Below are 18,374 nucleotides of genomic sequence, written 5' to 3'. Positions count from 1 at the left end.
TTCAGATGCTGCCAAATTTTCTTTTACTCATATTTTTACTTCTTCCTCATAAGGCTACCTCTTACTGTGTCTACGGGGCTGCACTTTTACCTTTCTACTTCCCATGTATATGGATAAAAGGGCTACACAAAGACTAGTTTTGGGTCAAAAAACATTGTGCATATATGCATTAATTATTTTTCTTAATCTTCTGAATTAGTGTAAGTCTCAAAGGAACTTTCTCTGCTATTGTCTGTCATATGGATGGAATGGACATGTTGGTTACTTAGGATCAGAGTAGCCAGATGCTGCTCTGGAGAAGTCTCTGGATTACCCACAGACTACTTCAAAACACACATTAGTAGATCTTTCTATCAGAAAGAGAAGTAACAAAGCCTGCAATACAGAGAGAAACAAACTTAGAGAACTACAAGGACAGTGAAGCTAAGGACAAAATCATTCATTTCTTCATGGTTTTAAGAGGTGTATCAATCAAGAAGCATAGATTTCAGCCTAGAACATTCTTAACGTATCTTGATTTACAACATAAAACAAAATACATGCCTCATATGAAACGCTAACCTGTTATTTATTTCATTATAGGATCCCAGTGTGATAAAAATAAAAACAAACAAAATTGTGTAGTTCTTGAAAAATCTACTTTATACCAGTATAGAGACAAAATAATTACTGTATTTTAGGAATGTACTTCCTGCAGTTTCTTTCACCAAGGACACCTTTTTCCTGTCCCTTTAAACTCTCAATTCTTTCTCTTAGCAGGCACTGTGATAGAGCCTTACCTCTGAATGGCTGGGAAGAAGGCAGTGTGAGTAACTCTTTTCAGAAGCTGCCATCAATTCATCTTTAAGGAGAATCCTGAAGGAGCAGTTTGTGAGCTCTCCAGCTGGCAGCTTCCTCCAAAGAGATCAATCACATTACCTCCTCGACATGTTCAACTTCAATCAGTCCAGGAAGCAAGAGTCCCAAGTTTGTTTTAAAACCTGTGTCTTCAGCTCAGCAGTCTTGCAAGCCATTGCTGTGCCACCTGGCCAGATCGTCAAACTATTTATCATTTTTGTTAATGCTGTCTTTGTGCTGCACAGGAAGAATGCAAGCAATTGCACTTTGCAATAGGCTGAACACATGAACCTCTTTCCTTTTTATACAAAAGAACACTAATTCTCCTTTAAATCTAATCTTATCTTCAAAATCTCAAAAAAATTAAAAATAGTAATGTATTACCTTGTTGAGCTGTTAGAATAGTACTTTTTGGTTTTCAGAAGGATCTTTCCTCTCACAACTCTTTGTACCTCTCCTCCTATCTGCCTGTGATATTTTCAGCTTAAATCTCAGAAAAAATATTCTTACATTTTGGATTTGAAAGGCATATGAATAGGGAAGAAGAGAATGCCAGTTTATTGGGCATCAATAGCATGCTTCAAATCAACCAGAACAGTTCATTGTTAGAGATTCACAGATCTTGAACATCCTGAACACATTACTCACAAATTCTCAGAAGTAGTTCTATCAGCCTCCTCCTTCACTTAAAAAATTATCTCTAGTGAAGAAAGGATTAACTAAGAAAAAAAAAAAAAAAAAAAAAGGAAAAGAAAAAAGAAAGCAATCTTTTAGAAACTGCATCTGTTAGCAGGACTACATGAACAGTGAGCTGCTCTGTGTTTATTTGGTTACAATAGCATGATGCAGAAACACCACTGAGAAAAGTGCAAAAAATAAAATAGAAATTAAGAAACGGAAAGATCGTTGGAGCATCTTCATGTATTTTCTGTTAAGATCACTTTACCCAATTCTAGCAATGCAAAGTAGACTTAAAATTGTTATCAGTTGTATTTAAACTCAATTAAATATGGCACTGAAACAGATAAAGTGTCCTTAGATAGTGAGCTTTAAGAAAGAAACCTTGATTTATTTTGTACAGAAAAAAAAAAAAAAAAAAAAAAAAAAAAAAAAAANTTATCAGTTGTATTTAAACTCAATTAAATATGGCACTGAAACACATAAAGAATCCTTAGATAGTGAGCTTTAAGAAAGAAACCTTTATTAATTCTATACAGTAAATAAAAAAAAAAAAAAAAAAAAAAAAAAAAAAAAAAAAAAAAACATTTAATCCGGCTTCTTGTTATCAAGTTTGGAGTCCAATATTTTGGCTTTTTTTTCTGTCTTGTATTGGAGCACAGGAATTAATATCTTAAATTTAAATACTGTGATAGACAGACGGACAGATAGACAGAAGGATGGATGGATGGATGGATAGATAGATAGATAGGTAGGTAGGTAGGTAGAGAGATACCACTTGCATTCAAAATTTATGCTGCTTTGAATTTGCAATATTAAAAATATTCTGTAACTCAGTGGAGATGATATGAAGTTTAAAGCTCTATCATTTTATGCTGACATAAATATTTTTCTATGGCTCATCTTGATTCCTACCAGAAAAAAAAAAAAAAAAAAAGATAGAAGAGAATCACAAAACATAAGAAAGAATAGTATCTAATAACTTTATAAACTTTTTAAAATAAATTTTATGTCTTGCCAACATAAAATCCTTGTCAGTATAGCTGTTCTGCTTAGAATAATTTCAGCTGAAAATCTAAAAACTGGATTAATTAGGGCAACCCTAGATATACTATTCATCCATGACAATAACAGTATTTACCAGAATGAACTCTAAAAGTGTCTTTTTATGCTAAAATCTCCCTGCAGAGAATGTGGGGAAGATAAACAGAGTAGTCGTATAGAGGCCCTATATAGGTAGTCCAAACTACCTGTCCTTACCTCCTTATCCCAATGTACTTTATGATCTACTGCTCCTAAGTCCTCTTCAGAGATACAGAAATACTTTTGTTTATAAATCACCCTTAGACTATGCTGACATATTCACCCATGAATTAGGGAATTTCTTCCAGGCTTCACTGCCTCCATATATGGCACAGGCAAACATATCCAAAGAAGGTACAGTTCATCAAAAACAGCATTTAATATGAATAGGAATGATGTTGTATTTATCAAGAATCAGATAATTTTGCATTTGCATAAGGTTCATTATTTTACATTATTATGTATTATAATTAGAGCATAACAATTCTAGTTCATCTTAGTCTGCATTCTTTGCAGATACTATGAAATACTAAAATCATGGAAATATGCTCATTTCTAAAACTAAAAAAGGCAGAACTATGTGTTTTAACTAGAAGGGTATGTATATGTGTGTGTGTATGCATGTATATGTATGTGAGATACATAATCTGCCATCTATCACGACTATGCAAGATCTAAAAGGGTCTAGTCTAGACTAAAGACTACATTCTTTTAGACTAAAAAACAAAATTACTCAATACAAAAAAGCAGCAGTATTTTAAATATCAGAATTAACTCCAAAGTCGAAACCACTGAGAATCCATTCACAGGAGATCATTTACGGTTACAGTCACTGAACAAGAGAAACAGGGATATGGGTTTAACTCTAGGCAGTTAGCTTTCCATTGTGGTACTGGTTATATCACTTAATTTTTGTGTCCTCAGTCTCAGTATCTGAATGTAAAATCCATTTTACTTTACAGAAGTTTCAACATAGACAAATAGAATTGAAGTACATCTGTTTTCTTGTTTTACTTAAAAATGTAAGTGCACACATGTTAGAGCATATGTAAGCTCATTTTGTAGTTAGTTTCAAATAGCCAACACCAGTTCAACCAACTCCTATGTTCAATTCTGTTTTAATAACGACTTTCTGAAACACAGTGAAAAAAAACACCTCTCTCCCCCATCCAGATAGTTCCACGAGAGGGAATCAACGCGCAATACACGTTCAGAAAAGACCTCAGGTTCATGGAAAGATTTTGATCTTTACGGTCATCATGAGAAAATGAATAAAAAGAGTTTGTTTCTAGCCTCCAAGTACACAGAATCTGCAGCACATGGTAGCTAGAAAAAAAAATAAAAAAGACAACTGTCCATTTTTTCCCTCACTTCTATATTTAAAGTATGAAAAAAAGTAAAAACTTGATAATAATAATTTAATATCATTGAAGAAAATATTGCTAAATATTAAGCCATTTAGACAAGAATTGTCATGTTTTTCTGGTCTCTAGCAACACATCTGACATTTCCTTACTTATGTGGCTCTGACTGTTATGATAAGTATGATTTAAAATATTGCTGTTATTCATTTTTGTGGTCATAAGGTGAAAGTGCTCTGAAAGCTTTAGCTTTATTTTAGAGTGTGATGGTGATGAGAATGACAATTAAGAGCGCTGTGAATTTCAAAAAATTACTTGGATGCAATTTAATGGGGAAGTATTAGCTCTGAAGTGACTGCTATCTATGAGCAATGTAGCTTAGTGAGGATATAGAGCAAAAAGTGATTTGCCCCAGTAAAAGGAAAAAAAATGGCTTTTGACAAAGCTGAGAGAATCAATATTAAAAGGCTGTAGAACAGATTTAACAATATCCAGCAATACCATGAAGTATCACTATTGTACCAAAGTATAACACATTCTATAAGAAATAATCACAAAATCACAGAATCACAGAATGCCTAAGATTGGAAGGGACCTCTAGAGATCACCTAGTTCAACCTCCCTGCTCCAGCTGGGACACGCAGAGCATGTGGCACAGGGTGGTATCCAGGTGGGTTTTGAAGTCCTCCAGAGAAGGAGACTCTACAGCCTCCCTAGGCAGCCTTTTCTAGGGCTCTGTCACCCCCACAGTAAAGAAGTTCTTAATAATATTTAATATATTTAATATATTTAATATATTTAATTAATAGTAAATAATATTAAATAATTAAATTTTAATACTTAATGTAATAAAGTCATTCTTAAATAATATTTGCTAGATATCTCAATAGACTTGGTTGGAAAAGAAACATAAGTGGTCATATTAAATAGTAATCTCTGCTAAGTAAATAACACTGAATATGCACATTTATTCTTGGAAACTAAAGCAGTTAGCTTTTTTCTTATGAAAGTCGGTGAAAGCAAGAGAGAGCAAAGAGATAGCAAATCTGGAAATAAATATAGGAATATTTGCTCTAGGGGTCATTCACACAATGATGGATGCTTCAAAAATATTTCACAACCTTCCTCCAACCAGAGGACAAAAAATCTAATACTAGTAGAAGTGTGGCGCATTTGGCTAATTTGAATTGTATTAATTTTTGTACATGCAAGGTATGATACTGATTATGTTTCCATAAAAGAATACCTGAATTTAACCTATTTGTCTTCATACTTCTAGTTAAAAATAAATCTTAATCTCTATAGTTTAAAATATTTCAGAGCTTTGAAAGTGAAGTATTAATTTTGCAAAATCTTTCTTGCCTCTAGCATTTTTATATAATATCAACAAAATACTTTCAATATTTTAAAGAACAAATGATACAATAATTTCTTAGAAAAGAAATATGCCAACTAAGTAATCAGCTACATCCAAATAGAGTAGCTGAGTTTAGCAGATAATTACTAATTGCATTTTCACTTGGAATTACTGTGATTATTTTTGAGATTACTAAAGATTACTTCATTTTAACTGCTTCAAAAGTCTCTATATCTAGTGATTTGAAAACTTAGCTCCCTTGGCAATCCTTGTTTTATTTTGTTTTTCTTAAGCTTTGATATTGTTTAAGAAACTGTCGGCCCTGAATCCTGTTTGCTCTATATTTTCTTTCCAAATAATTCTTACCCCAGAAATTCCAGTTTTAATGACAACCAATTCCTTGAATTCCATGGAGTGTGTTTTGTTATTTTTCCCTTCCCCAGTAACACACCAATATTTTCCATTTCCATATATTTCTTCACTATAAAGAAGAAGTCTTCATAGATGAATATTCTGTGTTTTCAGCATTAAAAGAAGTCAGTGTATATTCTAAGGACTTACAATGTCTTTCTAAGAACATTATAAGAACTATGCTCCTTCTGCACTTCCTTCTCTGTGAACACCTGATTTAAAATATTTGTTAATATCAAACTTTTGGTTTTTTTTTTTAATTTTTATAAAGAGGAAAGGGAGGGAGAAAATCTTCCCATAACTTTCATGGATAGTGGTTCATTATGATCTTGATCCAGCAATATAGTTACAATAACAATGCATAGTGACACTACTCCACCTTTTTTTTTTTTGGGGGGGTTGCAAAAGATATCTCCTACTGCATTCTAGACCATTGATCACATGCCTTCATTGAAAACAGCATTTCTCACCCTCTTTCCTCTACCATTTCTTCTAGAATAAATGTTAAATTTCTATATCCAACTTTCAATATTGGAATATATTCTATTGTATATGTGCCATGCCAGTTTATAGGTTTATAGGTTTATAGTTTATAGACAAGGTGAATCAGCAAGACAGAAGTCTTGCCTCCTTCAGTCTGAAATCTGCTGTTATTGAATATTTAACAAATAATGCAGCACTCAGTCTATTTCATTATTTTTTTCCCATTCTGCTACAGACACATTCTGAATAGACCACAGTTATGTAGATATGTTTATAAAGGACTATAGTTTTTCATATAAATTTCCATGTTACTCAATTCATATACAGAAAAACAGAGATGAGCAGCCCTTTTTAAACCTCATTAGAGGTTAGATCATTTAGATCTCATTCATTTAGATCTCATTTTCATTTAGACCTCATTTTCTCTCCTTTCTCTCCAGCCTGCCTTTTTTCTAAAGTTTCATAAATATCTTTTCTCATCTTCTCATCTCAAGCTTTTATTTTTAATGTATCTTAATGTTAGTTATCTGCTATTGCACACACAGTCCCTCCATTTTTTCTCCAAAATAGGTAATTTCTGTCAGTTTAAAGTTACATAACTGCAAAGGTAAGTGATTGTCCTTTTATATTGTCAGAAAAAAATAAAAATTAAAAAAAAATGCATTATGTAGAACCTTATCTTCAGAAATAAGATAATATAAATGTTAATACCATCACAGTGAGGAAATTCCAGTTTTATTTACTAATCAATGCTACATGTACATATATGTGTACAGACACTCACATACACACACTATTGACAAAATACCAACAGTAGGACATTTTTTTTTTCCTCTTCATTTATATTTAACCACATGGTTCAATACCAAACAAAACAAAATATTTTCATTCTTGAAATCATTTTTTTTATGCTTTTACTTTGACTTCTGTTCATAGATGCAACAGATTTTTGGTGTTTATACTTACTTACCCAAGACCAAAACAGATGTTAATTAAGAAAAAAAAAACAAGAATCTTGTTTATATCAACTTGATCTACATAAAGCATCAGTTGCCACTACAAATACATAGTTTAAATAATGCTGGCCTCTACCTTACTCTAGAATTCTGGAATTCACAAACTTACATTTAGAATGAATACAATCTGCTTTCTAGAATATGTACCAAATTTTCAATATTTTAAAGCTAAATTATTCTTTTGAGAGCAATTAAATCTATTGGGACATGCATCTGTTTAGCATGTTGCTAGTTTCTCCTTTTTCTTCAAAGGACTAAATAAGTATCCATGGACAGTTTAGTGATACTTCATTAACAAAGAGACCATAAATTATTTTAAGCAAAAGAAAAAAAAAAAGTCTTCCAGTTTCCTAATGGGAAATTTGTATTGAAAGAAACATATTTTGCAGTCCAGAAAGACAGCAGGAAACATACTAGGTTTTCAAACTACGATAGAAGTATTCAAGAGTCTGAGGCCATTTTTTAGGTTGTGCAACAGATGGACTACAAGAAAAAGTCTCATGAACACTAAAACAAAGAAAGAAAAAAAATCACAGAAGAAAGTAGGCTCTAACTATCATTTAAGGTAAAAAAGTATATTGACAAAACAGATTTACCGATAATGTAATCATAACCTTTTTCTTCCATGAAAGAACAGGCTAATCAACCTACTTTCACAATGCCTACTCCAAAAAATAAGACCAGGACAGAAGGCCCTACTATTATTATAATACTAAAACTTTGCCCATTCTCTTATCATGGTTACTCTTACAACTTCATCCCCACTATAATGCAACGTTTCTCTTCTACGTAAAACAAGATGCAATTAACCCTTCCAGTATCTAACTCATCCTATCTGTTGTGGCTTTACTGTTCTTCATTACTTTATGGTCAACCTATTCATCCTTCCTTTTAAAGTTCTATATCACCTCCTTTTCAAGTTTCTCTTGCCTGGTCATTGCTGTCTCTATTGTTAATTGACTGTTATTTTAGAAAACATCTCTATACTTATTTCAGCTTGGCAAAACCTCCTTCCTCTCCTGTTCCAAGTTATCACGTTTTCCTCATTATCAGCTTTGAAGTTGTGACTAAAGCCCAGCTAGTCTATCAGTGCAAGGTAATTCAATATCCTGGTGTCCAGACTGGAATAACAAAAACTAGCAGTACTCCATGGAGTAACCTTCTTTCATTTAGCAACTCTTAGCAATCATAAAGCCATTGCAGAGTCTAGTTCTCTCCCTCAGGGTTCAATTCACATGTTTTAAAAAAAAAAAAANAAAAAAAAAAAAAAAAAAAAAAAAAAAAAAAAAAACTAAAAAAAAACCACTATCTTTGTGGAAAAACAAGTAGGTTAAGAACAAAGGAAGATAAATGAACTTTCTCTTTTTTTTCTTGTTTTTGTTGCTTTTTTTCTTTTTTTTTTCCCTTGAGTTAGCAAGAATTTGTTGTCTACAGAGCTTTTAGGGACTTTGACTCACAAGACTGACAAGTCAGTGACAGCCAGTCTTTGTAGTAAGCTTTTAGATGTGTGAATGTTCATTACTCCATAAGAGACTAGAGGTTCATGCTTCTCAGTTATTTCAAACTGACCAGGGACTATAGATTATGTGGATAATACCTCACTGAATCCATATCCCACTGAATCTCTGATCGAATTGGATCAAGTGGATTGAGATGAAATGGATGTTTCAGCAGGTCTAGGTAGGGAAATTGTATGGCAGGTATAGGTTAGTAGAGACCAAATATGCTTATTGAGGGATTACACTTAGTAATCTGCTCTGGTAAGCAATTACCCTTAAAGAATAATACCTCCTCTTCTTCTTTACCCCTACATTAAGTTTTGACTAATTGCTTCATCTTAGGCTACTAACTGCTCCTTCTGTCATCAAAAGACACCAGAAAAGATCACCAAGGCAGCAGCTAAGGCTCTCAAATACAGTTGGAAAAGTCTGTATTCAAGTCCAGACTTCCCTTTTGTTCTGAAGTCTGTTTTGCACATCCCATTATATGGATATTTTGAAGGTAGTTAAGAAGATGTTAAAGAATTAAAAGGCTCTCAGACACTATGATGGAAGACTGCATCTACTTTTGTCTGGAGTGACTGACATAGCATCAGGAATATGTTCTGTTACCTGTTAGACTCGCCTATCTCCCATACTGAATAAAAACTGTAGAAATTAATAGAATGTCTACTTGTTAGTAGAATGCTTGGGGGTGAGCGGAGTATCTTTGCATTTAGCAGAGGATTGAAACTTTAAGAACTGAGTCCTGATAATTAAGATACTCAGTCTTGAAATTAAAATTAAAATTAAAATTAAAATTAAAATTAAAATTAAAATTAACTCTACTTTCTCCAAAACCAAACTTAAAATATCCTCAGATTTGGAGGACATGGGCAACTTTCCGGCTGATTTAATTTACCTGTTGAAGAATTCAGAAACTCTTTATGAGTGGTTTCGGCTTTTTTTTCTGTAAGAAAAATGTTATTTCCACGTGTATTCATGTTTATAAAGTATGTAAGAATAAGAATCAATTTTAATAATAAAAAATTGAATATATTATTACCGTCATGACAAGAGTCCTTTCTGAAATGGTCTATTGAGGAGAAGAAATATATAACACAACAATTATCATGAAACATGGCAGGCATTATCATACTAAATTGTTTTTAAGAAAAGGAGAGAAAAGAATGTGGATGAGTCAGATGGAAGTAAAAGAAAGTAAGATAAGATCAATACACATCCTGCATTAAGGAATTACTGGCCAAATGGAAGAAACAGGAATGTATGTAGTGATAAATCATTTGTTTTCACTGCCTTAATTTCAATGGATTTGAAATAAAGTCTGAAATGGTATAAGGACTCTTATAACACGTAATTTCAAAATATTAGCTTAAACTAGCACATTCAGCTCCACCACCAGGTTCACGTCTAAATATTTGTCTTACCCCATGGCTGGGGTTGACCTCTTGCTCAGTTAAAGTAACTGATCCCTTTCAAAAGCCTTTTTTTTTTTTTTTTTCTTCCCCATAAAGGAAAAAAGGAAATAGTTTAAAGCTGAGCTACAGGAAGATTTAAACTTGACTTCTTTGAGACTGACAGTTTCTCATAGCTAAGAGATGTTCCTGTAAGTACTTCAAAAGAAGAGATGCTGTGCACTTCCTGGCAGTGTGTCCTGCCTTTGAAGTCTTTGAAGTATCCACAGAAGATGCTCCTAACAAAAAGAAACTGGTAGTCTTTAAAAAGTAGACTTTAAATTTGCATATAAAAAAAATCCTCAAAAAAGAGGGAGGGTGCTTTTGAAAGCTGTTGGGGTTTTATTTGTTTGTTTTTTGGTTGCTTCCTCAGAGAGCAACAGAATTCAGGAAAGACAATGTAGCAGAGATTATTATTTACCTGTGGGAATAGTCCATACCATGCTATGAAGAGTTTGGCAACTCTAAAAAGAAACATAAATTTAAGGAAACTATTTCGAGAAATAATATTTTATGCTTATCAATTAAATCTAAATTTGTGGGTCTTCCTATTCATTCCTGTCTTTCAAAGTAATTATCCAAATCTAAAAGAATTCATGCTCATTTTTCTCTTAAGCATTTATAGATGCTAGTCGTAAAAACATACTATCTGTAGCTTATATATATACAAGAAAATTGTAATTATCTCCATCATTTGTACTTACATCTCAACTTTCATAATGTTACAATAATTTACAAGATTAAATCTAGCAATGAGTGTTAAATGTTTTTCTTTCAGAAAACATGGAGTTTGAAATAAACCTTTAAACATAATGGATTTTTGTAGCTTTTGTTGCTGTTGAAGGAGAGATAAATATTGAGCAAGTTAGTTTTAAAATTTCAAAATTAAGACTAATTTTAAAATAAAACAAATCACTGTTTTCTAACAGAAAGGGCTGTTGTAAAGTGTAAGCTGGTTGTAGTAAATACATACATACATAAATATAGTCCATAAATGATTTAAATCAAAATGAAATATGTAAAGACTGTGTAAACCAAATTATAGAAGTGTTTCATTGAACTACAAATTACTTTTCAATATCCATTTAATTAAAAAAAACCTACTTCTTATCATATTCCAGAACAAGAAAGAACGTAAAAAATCAAGAAAAGTGTAATAAACAAAATAGGTATTTCTTTTCTTAAAAAGTATAATTACCTTCTGTGTTTAACAGAGGTAACATTCCTAACAGCAAGTTAGGAATAGTTTTTGCAATACGATCTTTGACTGTCTGCTTCTTATCATTTACTAGGTAAAAATACATCTTATTTGAATGTAGATAGTAAGCAGACATTATGTGCTACTATGGCTGCATGCTATCTGGCATAGTCAGAGGCTTCTTACAGGTCTGTTCTTCTTTGCACAGCCTCATCATATAAAAAGTACAAATTATTTCTTAATTTTCTTTTGGTATTTCAAGTTTAGAGAGACAGTAGTGTTAAATTATAATGGTATCAACAAATGTCTAGTTTGCTGAACTTTGAGGATCAGTGTTTTTTCTTGCCGATGTCAGTTTATGAGGCATGAATGAAATCAGCAATATTAAAAAAAGAAAAAAAAAAAAAAGGAAGCTTTTTAATATTTCATCTGGCTAAGTTGCATCCTTGTATCTTCTAATACAGTTCAGTTATCCTCTTCCTATCTCTTGGTTCTGACCTCCACTAGACAGACCTCCTGTAAGAGCTAATTTTTTGAAGCATCTTTTAAACATGCCACTTTTAGTGAAAAACAGAAGTTTTGGGTGAAATAGGGTAAAGGAGACAAACTGGTGTACTTCTGCTAGAAAGTTTGGAATTCATTATTAATGAACGTAGTTGTTGGATAAGCAAACCTCCAAATTTCCTTTGCTTTTAAGTCCTAACATCTGAAATACAGGACTCCCGCAAACCCCCACACAAAACCAGGAAGCACTGAAATTCTAGACAAGTATCACAAACAGGGTTCTTGCTTACCTTGTTTCTAGCTTAGCTAGAATCAGAAGCAGGGATACAATTTAGCTACACTATTTCAGCTGTTGTATTAGTAATTCTTTCATATTACCACTTCCTCAATACTTAAGTTTTTAATAAAACCATAGTTGTTCGCAACTGGGGAGCCCAGAGAGCACAACTGATTTACTGACCGCTGCAGCCTCAAACACACAGAACTCTGCTGATGAAGCACACATGTAGGGATACTTCTGCTATTATATACTACTTTGCCAATAGAACTTTTTGTGGTTTAAATAATTTTTTAGTTAATTTTTTAAAGCTATATAGTGATTAGACTCGCACACATCTCTAAGTACATGCATATATTTATCTACCGAAAGCCCAACACTTTAGCCTTACCAGTGCTGTCATCATAAACAACAGTGACTGTTTTCCACTTGAAGAACTGCACAAGGTCAAGAATGGCACGGCTGAGTGAAGAAAAATCTGGATAGAGGCTGACATAGAAGGAGTCCTTGTTGTCAGACACTTGATGTTTCCAGCGAGTCTGGATATGTGGAACGCCCAGCGCGTTGCAGATGGACTGCACCGCATTAGCTGAGGAGCTGTGTGATGGTCCAAAGATGGCAGCCACCCCAAGGGACAGCTGATCACAGGCTGAAGAGGAGACAGAAGTCTGTCAATGATGAGAGGAACGAAGGCAGTGTGCCAAAAGGTATTGCTCAATTCACATTAATTAAAAGGTACTCCAAGAAGTACAGCTTCATTCTGTTCAAGTTTAACACTTTCATTTACACAGATTTCAATTTCAAATTAAATTTCTCAGCTTTTGCTATAAGCTGATGAGTAGCAGTCCTTAACAACTAAATAATGCTGCAGCTAAGATCTCCACTGTCAGTTGAATTCAAAGGCCAGCACTATCTATAGATACATAGGATATGCATGTATCCTTATGCATGTTTTAAAAAACACTGACAAGATGCAAGATTTATGCTTAGCTGTGTCTTACATTTAGAGAAAGGCCATATGGGACAGTATCTCAAGCTAAATTTTTTAAGCATTACCTTCTTCCCCAATCCAGCATCTCTATTAAAAACTACCAACTATCAACTATCTCTATTGAAAACATAATTGCTCAGAAATTCTGCATGTTAAGTAGATTTAATTCCAGTCAAGTATCCATCAGATGATAAATTTCATTTAAAAATGAACATTTGAATTTCTATATCTGAAGAGCAATGCGATGACTAAGAGAATGTAGAGGGCAAGATTTTGCCTAAAAGAAAATGAAATCGCTATCTAAAAATGAACAAACTCAGTGTGAACTGTTAAACACTGGAAATACTCTGTTTTGTTGCACCTATACTAATATATAAAACTGGCCCTGAGAGTCACTGACATGATGCTGCTTCATCCAAGTGGCTAAGCTCTTCTCTTTCCTGTACAGAGTGCTAAAACTAAGCTTTAGTCTGTATCATTTCTCACAGTATGCTTGGGTGCTGCCTGGGAGAATTTTTATTGGCAGATACCAAAAATAGGAAAATTAGACAGCAAAGATGATAGCAGGCCAGGGTTTCAGCCCATTGGCTCCTCCTGCTTAGATTACTACTATAAACAGTAGGCTTTGAAAATATGCAGTTCTGAAACACAACAGGTTTCTTTCAAGATAATATATAACTTGGTAAAGAGACATTAAAGAAGGTATCTGCATACCTGCATTTGATTAACTAATATTGTTATAACACCATCTATATACCTCACTGCTGAGGAGGTAAGCAGCATAAACGTATCTTGCTGCATTACTTTTCTCAGCATGTCAAGAATAATTATTTTATTATTCATATCAATGATTTTACAACATGCTATGCCTTTCAAGCACATTATAGAAACTACACTGGCACATCCTTTTTTTCTGTGCATAACTCAAGGGATTTAAATTAACTTCTTAACCCTGCAGAGGATTCCTGCTGCATTATTGTATGTCCAATATCAGGACCTAAGTGACTAGTTTGATGAAAAAAAAAAGAAAAAAAAACTAATATTGCCCTTCTTAACAGTAATCAACACACTTTATGCAAATGTCAGTAAATGGGATCACTAACAACAGCAATAGCTACCAGATGGCTTTTCAATGGGCTTTCTTTTCCATTTCCGAGATTTGAATAATGCAATGCTTTCACATGTGATTTAATATGGCACTGCTGTATAAGAAGCAATCCAGTTTTTCTAATACATTGAAGGATATTTTGTTTGCATTTACGTTATTCTTCACTGAAACAGTGACATGGGAATATTATTGCTTTGCCTTCAGGTTGCTTTTTGGAACTGTGCCTTTGAAAACTCATTAATAAATGAGGTTACCCATTCCATCTGTATTCAACTTCAAGGGTATGTGTTACTAAGAGGTCTAATCAGACTATTTCTTATGCAGTGCCTGCCTGCTCACTGATGGACATAATCACAAGCAACAAATGAGTCAAATGCTTAAACCTCATTGTTAAAATCCTGATTTGGAGCCATCATAATAAAATGAGCCATTTTATGCTAAACTTTAGCCTTTGATTCCTAACTAAAGCACCTATCAGCATAAATAGAGTTGACAATATAGTGAATTAATGAAGCAGAAACCTATTAGCACTAGACTATTACACAGATTTTGATATAACCCAGTTAGTCACAACTAAGACCGCATTCTCATCCCAGGATGCAAATGAGAATAGTAAATATAATCAATCTATTGTTATTCATATGTTATCATACTAACTTCTGCTATTCCATTCTGTAAGGGATTAGCAATATAACAATACTAGGGCTAGCTTCCATCTTCAGGCAAACCTGAAGGCTGCCTGAGTTGTCTTAGGAAAAGCTTGAAGAATTAGAGGTTACAGAACAAATTCCTCCGTTCCCTATTTATTTCTTTGGGAATAGAAATAAATAGCCTTCCATTGCAGTGCCTTGCAAAGATGAGCTGCTACCCGCTGTCCCATTAAATTTCATAGAAGATGCTGAGCATAAAAATAAGTTGAATTTGGAAGACTGGGAGGAAAAGCGAAAGAAGGGATCATAATAATAACTCAGAAATACTATGTTAAAATGAATCTTTGCCTCTCTCTCCTCTTTTTCCCACACTCTCCTCTACAAAGAAATCATTGTTATTCATAAAAACTTATTCATAAAAATCTAGTCTATTACATTTTTCATAAATCAAAGCATCTTACCATGATAAAAATGAATATACTTTTAAAAATAAAATAGATACTAATTTCATGCCTAACATCAATATACTTGTTTAAAAATGATTTCTTCAGAAAACATACATGTAGAGAGTTTAGCAACATTTGTTTCAATATGAAGGGTTAAAGGAAAAAAAAGCTTCTCTTCTTCTAACTGAAGTTTTAGTCAGTATTATGCAATACTTTTATGAAGTACTTCATGTGCTCCTGACATGTATCCTTACTCAGGAGCTTTTCCTTAGCTGACATTATAATTTCACATCAAATATTTTCTTCAGCTTAGCCCACTGCAGAACCAAAAATTGTATGCGGTATACTGCTTTCGGTTTTGAAAGCCTAGGATTAATTTGTTAGGACCAGACCACACAGCAAAACTTATACATTTAAACTCTTACTCCTGTAACAGACTCTAAAACATTCATTTCTACTCCTATAATAAGATACTTGCTATTTAGGAAACACTTAACCCATCGATAGTTACTATATGGAAAAGTGAGTCACTGAGACACTACAGGCAGAGACTACACCCCAAGAAAAACACATTACCACTTACACCAGTACACATGCGATGGCAGGTTCTGCTACATCAGTAACAATTCTAAAATGAGAAAGTCTGAACTGGTCCCTATTGACATACAGTCATGGCCACACCATGAGATACTCAGTGCTGTGAGCCAAATTCACAGCCTATTACAAGGTTTCTAGAAGTTGGAGGAACCTAGTGCTTTCATGAGTCCAAAGGAGTCTCTGAAATACTCTAGTCACAATGCTGATAAAAAAATGATTTCAGATTTGTAAATGTTTAAAAAAAGAAAGAATTTTGAACAAGGGCAGTAGAAGCCAAGCTAACATAATGTAATCTTCATATAGTTACCATTAAAGCCTTCGAAGGATAGTCTTTAAAACACAATTTTAATGTCCACCATAAGAGCCATAACCTTAATTATTTCATGTGGCTCTTTGGACAGACATTTATTCAGGTAGGTGGACAATGCAAATCTTAGCCAGTCATATAAACTTTAAATTTGCGAGAGATTACCTTTCTTGGATGCTTCAAAACTATCATAGAGGTTTATCTTTTGGGTGTCATATGTTAAAGTGGTGTTTGGCAGAAGAGTTCTGTTTCTGTTGATTGTGTTCACAGCAAACCGGAAAGCTAATTCTTCTGCTCCCATTGGACCTGATTCCACACACTCAAAAATGCCTCCTGGTAATGAGGGAGAGAGAGAGAGAGAGAAAAAAACAAAATAAAACAAAACAAAACAAACAAACAAATAAATAAAAAGAGAAAGAAAGAAAGGAGAACAGTAAGCCAAAATGGCATACAAATACATTTCTATTTATCAGTTCAAGATCATCCTGAAATTTTTAGCTAACACTTGACTCAGTGTAACTACTCTCAAACAGCTCATGATTTAGGTGAGATTTGGGTCAAATCCAAACTAACTAACAAACTAACAAACTAACTAACAAAAACTCAGAATAACTTAAAAAACTCACCTTATAGAAAACTTGTAAAGTTTTCCATAAAACATTTTACTGTGGGCCATAAAAAGTGGCTATATAAAACAAACACACTATTTAGAAATAAAATGGGAGAAAGATACGGAATACATAATTATTTAATATTTTTAAATTGGAGATTATCACTAACAGGTCAATCATGACCTGTGGAGGGAGGAGGAGATCATTTTTGGAGTCTGCTCCAAAGTCTACCTTAAGCTTTGTATGAAGCCATAGTGAACTGGAGAGTTCATCAGAAATGCAATACATGAAGCTCCCTTCATGTATTGGTACAGGGTATTGGTACAGGGATGGTACAGGGATTCTCCAAGCAAGCTCATGAAGTGAACAAATGCAGCCTGAACATGTGAGGTAAGAAACATATTAAGTAAAGGGCAAAAAATTGGACTCAGCTACACTGAGACTCATGCACACAGCAACCCCATTTTCAGCAAATACAAAAATCTCAGCAAATACAGTCTGCTTTAAGCTCCACTGCATAACACAACATCCTCCAAACAAAGAGTACGTCCAGAGTAGGAGGTGTCTTAAACAATAGACATATTCTAGAATGGTTCTGAGCCAGCTTTTATCTTATGGGAAGCAAATAGAACATTGTCAAAGAGTGCTGAACAACAGCTAATCTTATTTTATTAGCCAGATATCACTGGTAAATTAGCATGTACCCTAGGTAGTATGATTTATTCTTGCATCTATAAAAGTAGTTTAAAGGTCCTTACTATGGTGACATAGAATATATCAAAAATACAAACCAAAACTCCAGCATCTGTGGGGTATCTATCACCAGCTAATATTGTATAGCCACATGTGTACGACTACCATACCAAGATCATTAATTGCAAGTTCATTAATTATAAACAATGAAAGGGATATTTTCCATTTACTTTGCCTTAGCTCGTGCCTATTCATTTGTAAAGTAATGTTGCTGCCTAGCTTTATATTTTCTAAAAATTTCTTATCCAACACTCCAGTGCTTTCTCAGCAGGAAGTTCTCATAATCTGAATGTTCAGGAACTTGAATCAGGATGAATTGAGCAAATTGCAATCAGTTTATAAACAATCATTTTGAAGAACTGAGTAGATAAACCATTCCTACTGCAACAAGAATAGATATTTACTTAACAACTCTCCTTTTCAAATATTATTAAATGCTAAAAGGCTTTGAGTTTTGCAAGCCTCCTGCCTCTTTCAACCTGTTTATCCCTACTGGATGTAGAATAGGTGTTAACAGTTTTCCTGCAGATGAGCTTTTAATATCCTGGTGAGAGTCCCATGGACAGATGCCTAAACAATATTAATTTAAAAACATGAGCACTAACCACTGAGATGAGAAGTGACAAATATCTACTTAAACATTAGTAAATTAAAACTGAAAATGAGGTTTGGATGGGAGAGGTAGATGCCTGAGAAAAATCTAGACAGGCATGGAAAGGATCAAAAACTGATTGAGCATAGGGGATGTATATA

The 18,374-nt window shown here is 33.5% G+C and overlaps 1 protein-coding gene across 1 annotated transcript in view; it reads right to left on the bottom strand.

Annotated features, from left to right (window-relative positions):
* The window catches only part of LOC112954205 (glutamate receptor ionotropic, kainate 2-like), a 76,255-nt gene extending 59,673 nt beyond the window's left edge, over positions 1 to 16,582 (bottom strand). Inside the window, exons 1-2 of the mRNA XM_026047346.1 lie at positions 16,423 to 16,582; positions 12,550 to 12,807 (exon numbers count right to left, since the gene is read on the bottom strand). Coding sequence (XP_025903131.1) covers positions 12,550 to 12,807; positions 16,423 to 16,558 — 394 coding nt within the window. The 5' untranslated portion in view covers positions 16,559 to 16,582. The remainder of the gene's footprint in view (positions 1 to 12,549; positions 12,808 to 16,422) is intronic.
* Positions 16,583 to 18,374: the final 1,792 nt, after the last annotated feature.

Source organism: Nothoprocta perdicaria, unplaced genomic scaffold (assembly GCF_003342845.1).
Source record: "Nothoprocta perdicaria isolate Ctin4 unplaced genomic scaffold, notPer1 scaffold_493, whole genome shotgun sequence".
Lineage (NCBI taxonomy): Eukaryota > Metazoa > Chordata > Aves > Tinamiformes > Tinamidae > Nothoprocta > Nothoprocta perdicaria.
The sequence above is the reverse complement of the archived record's forward strand: the minus strand, read 5'-3'. Positions and strand labels throughout refer to the sequence as shown.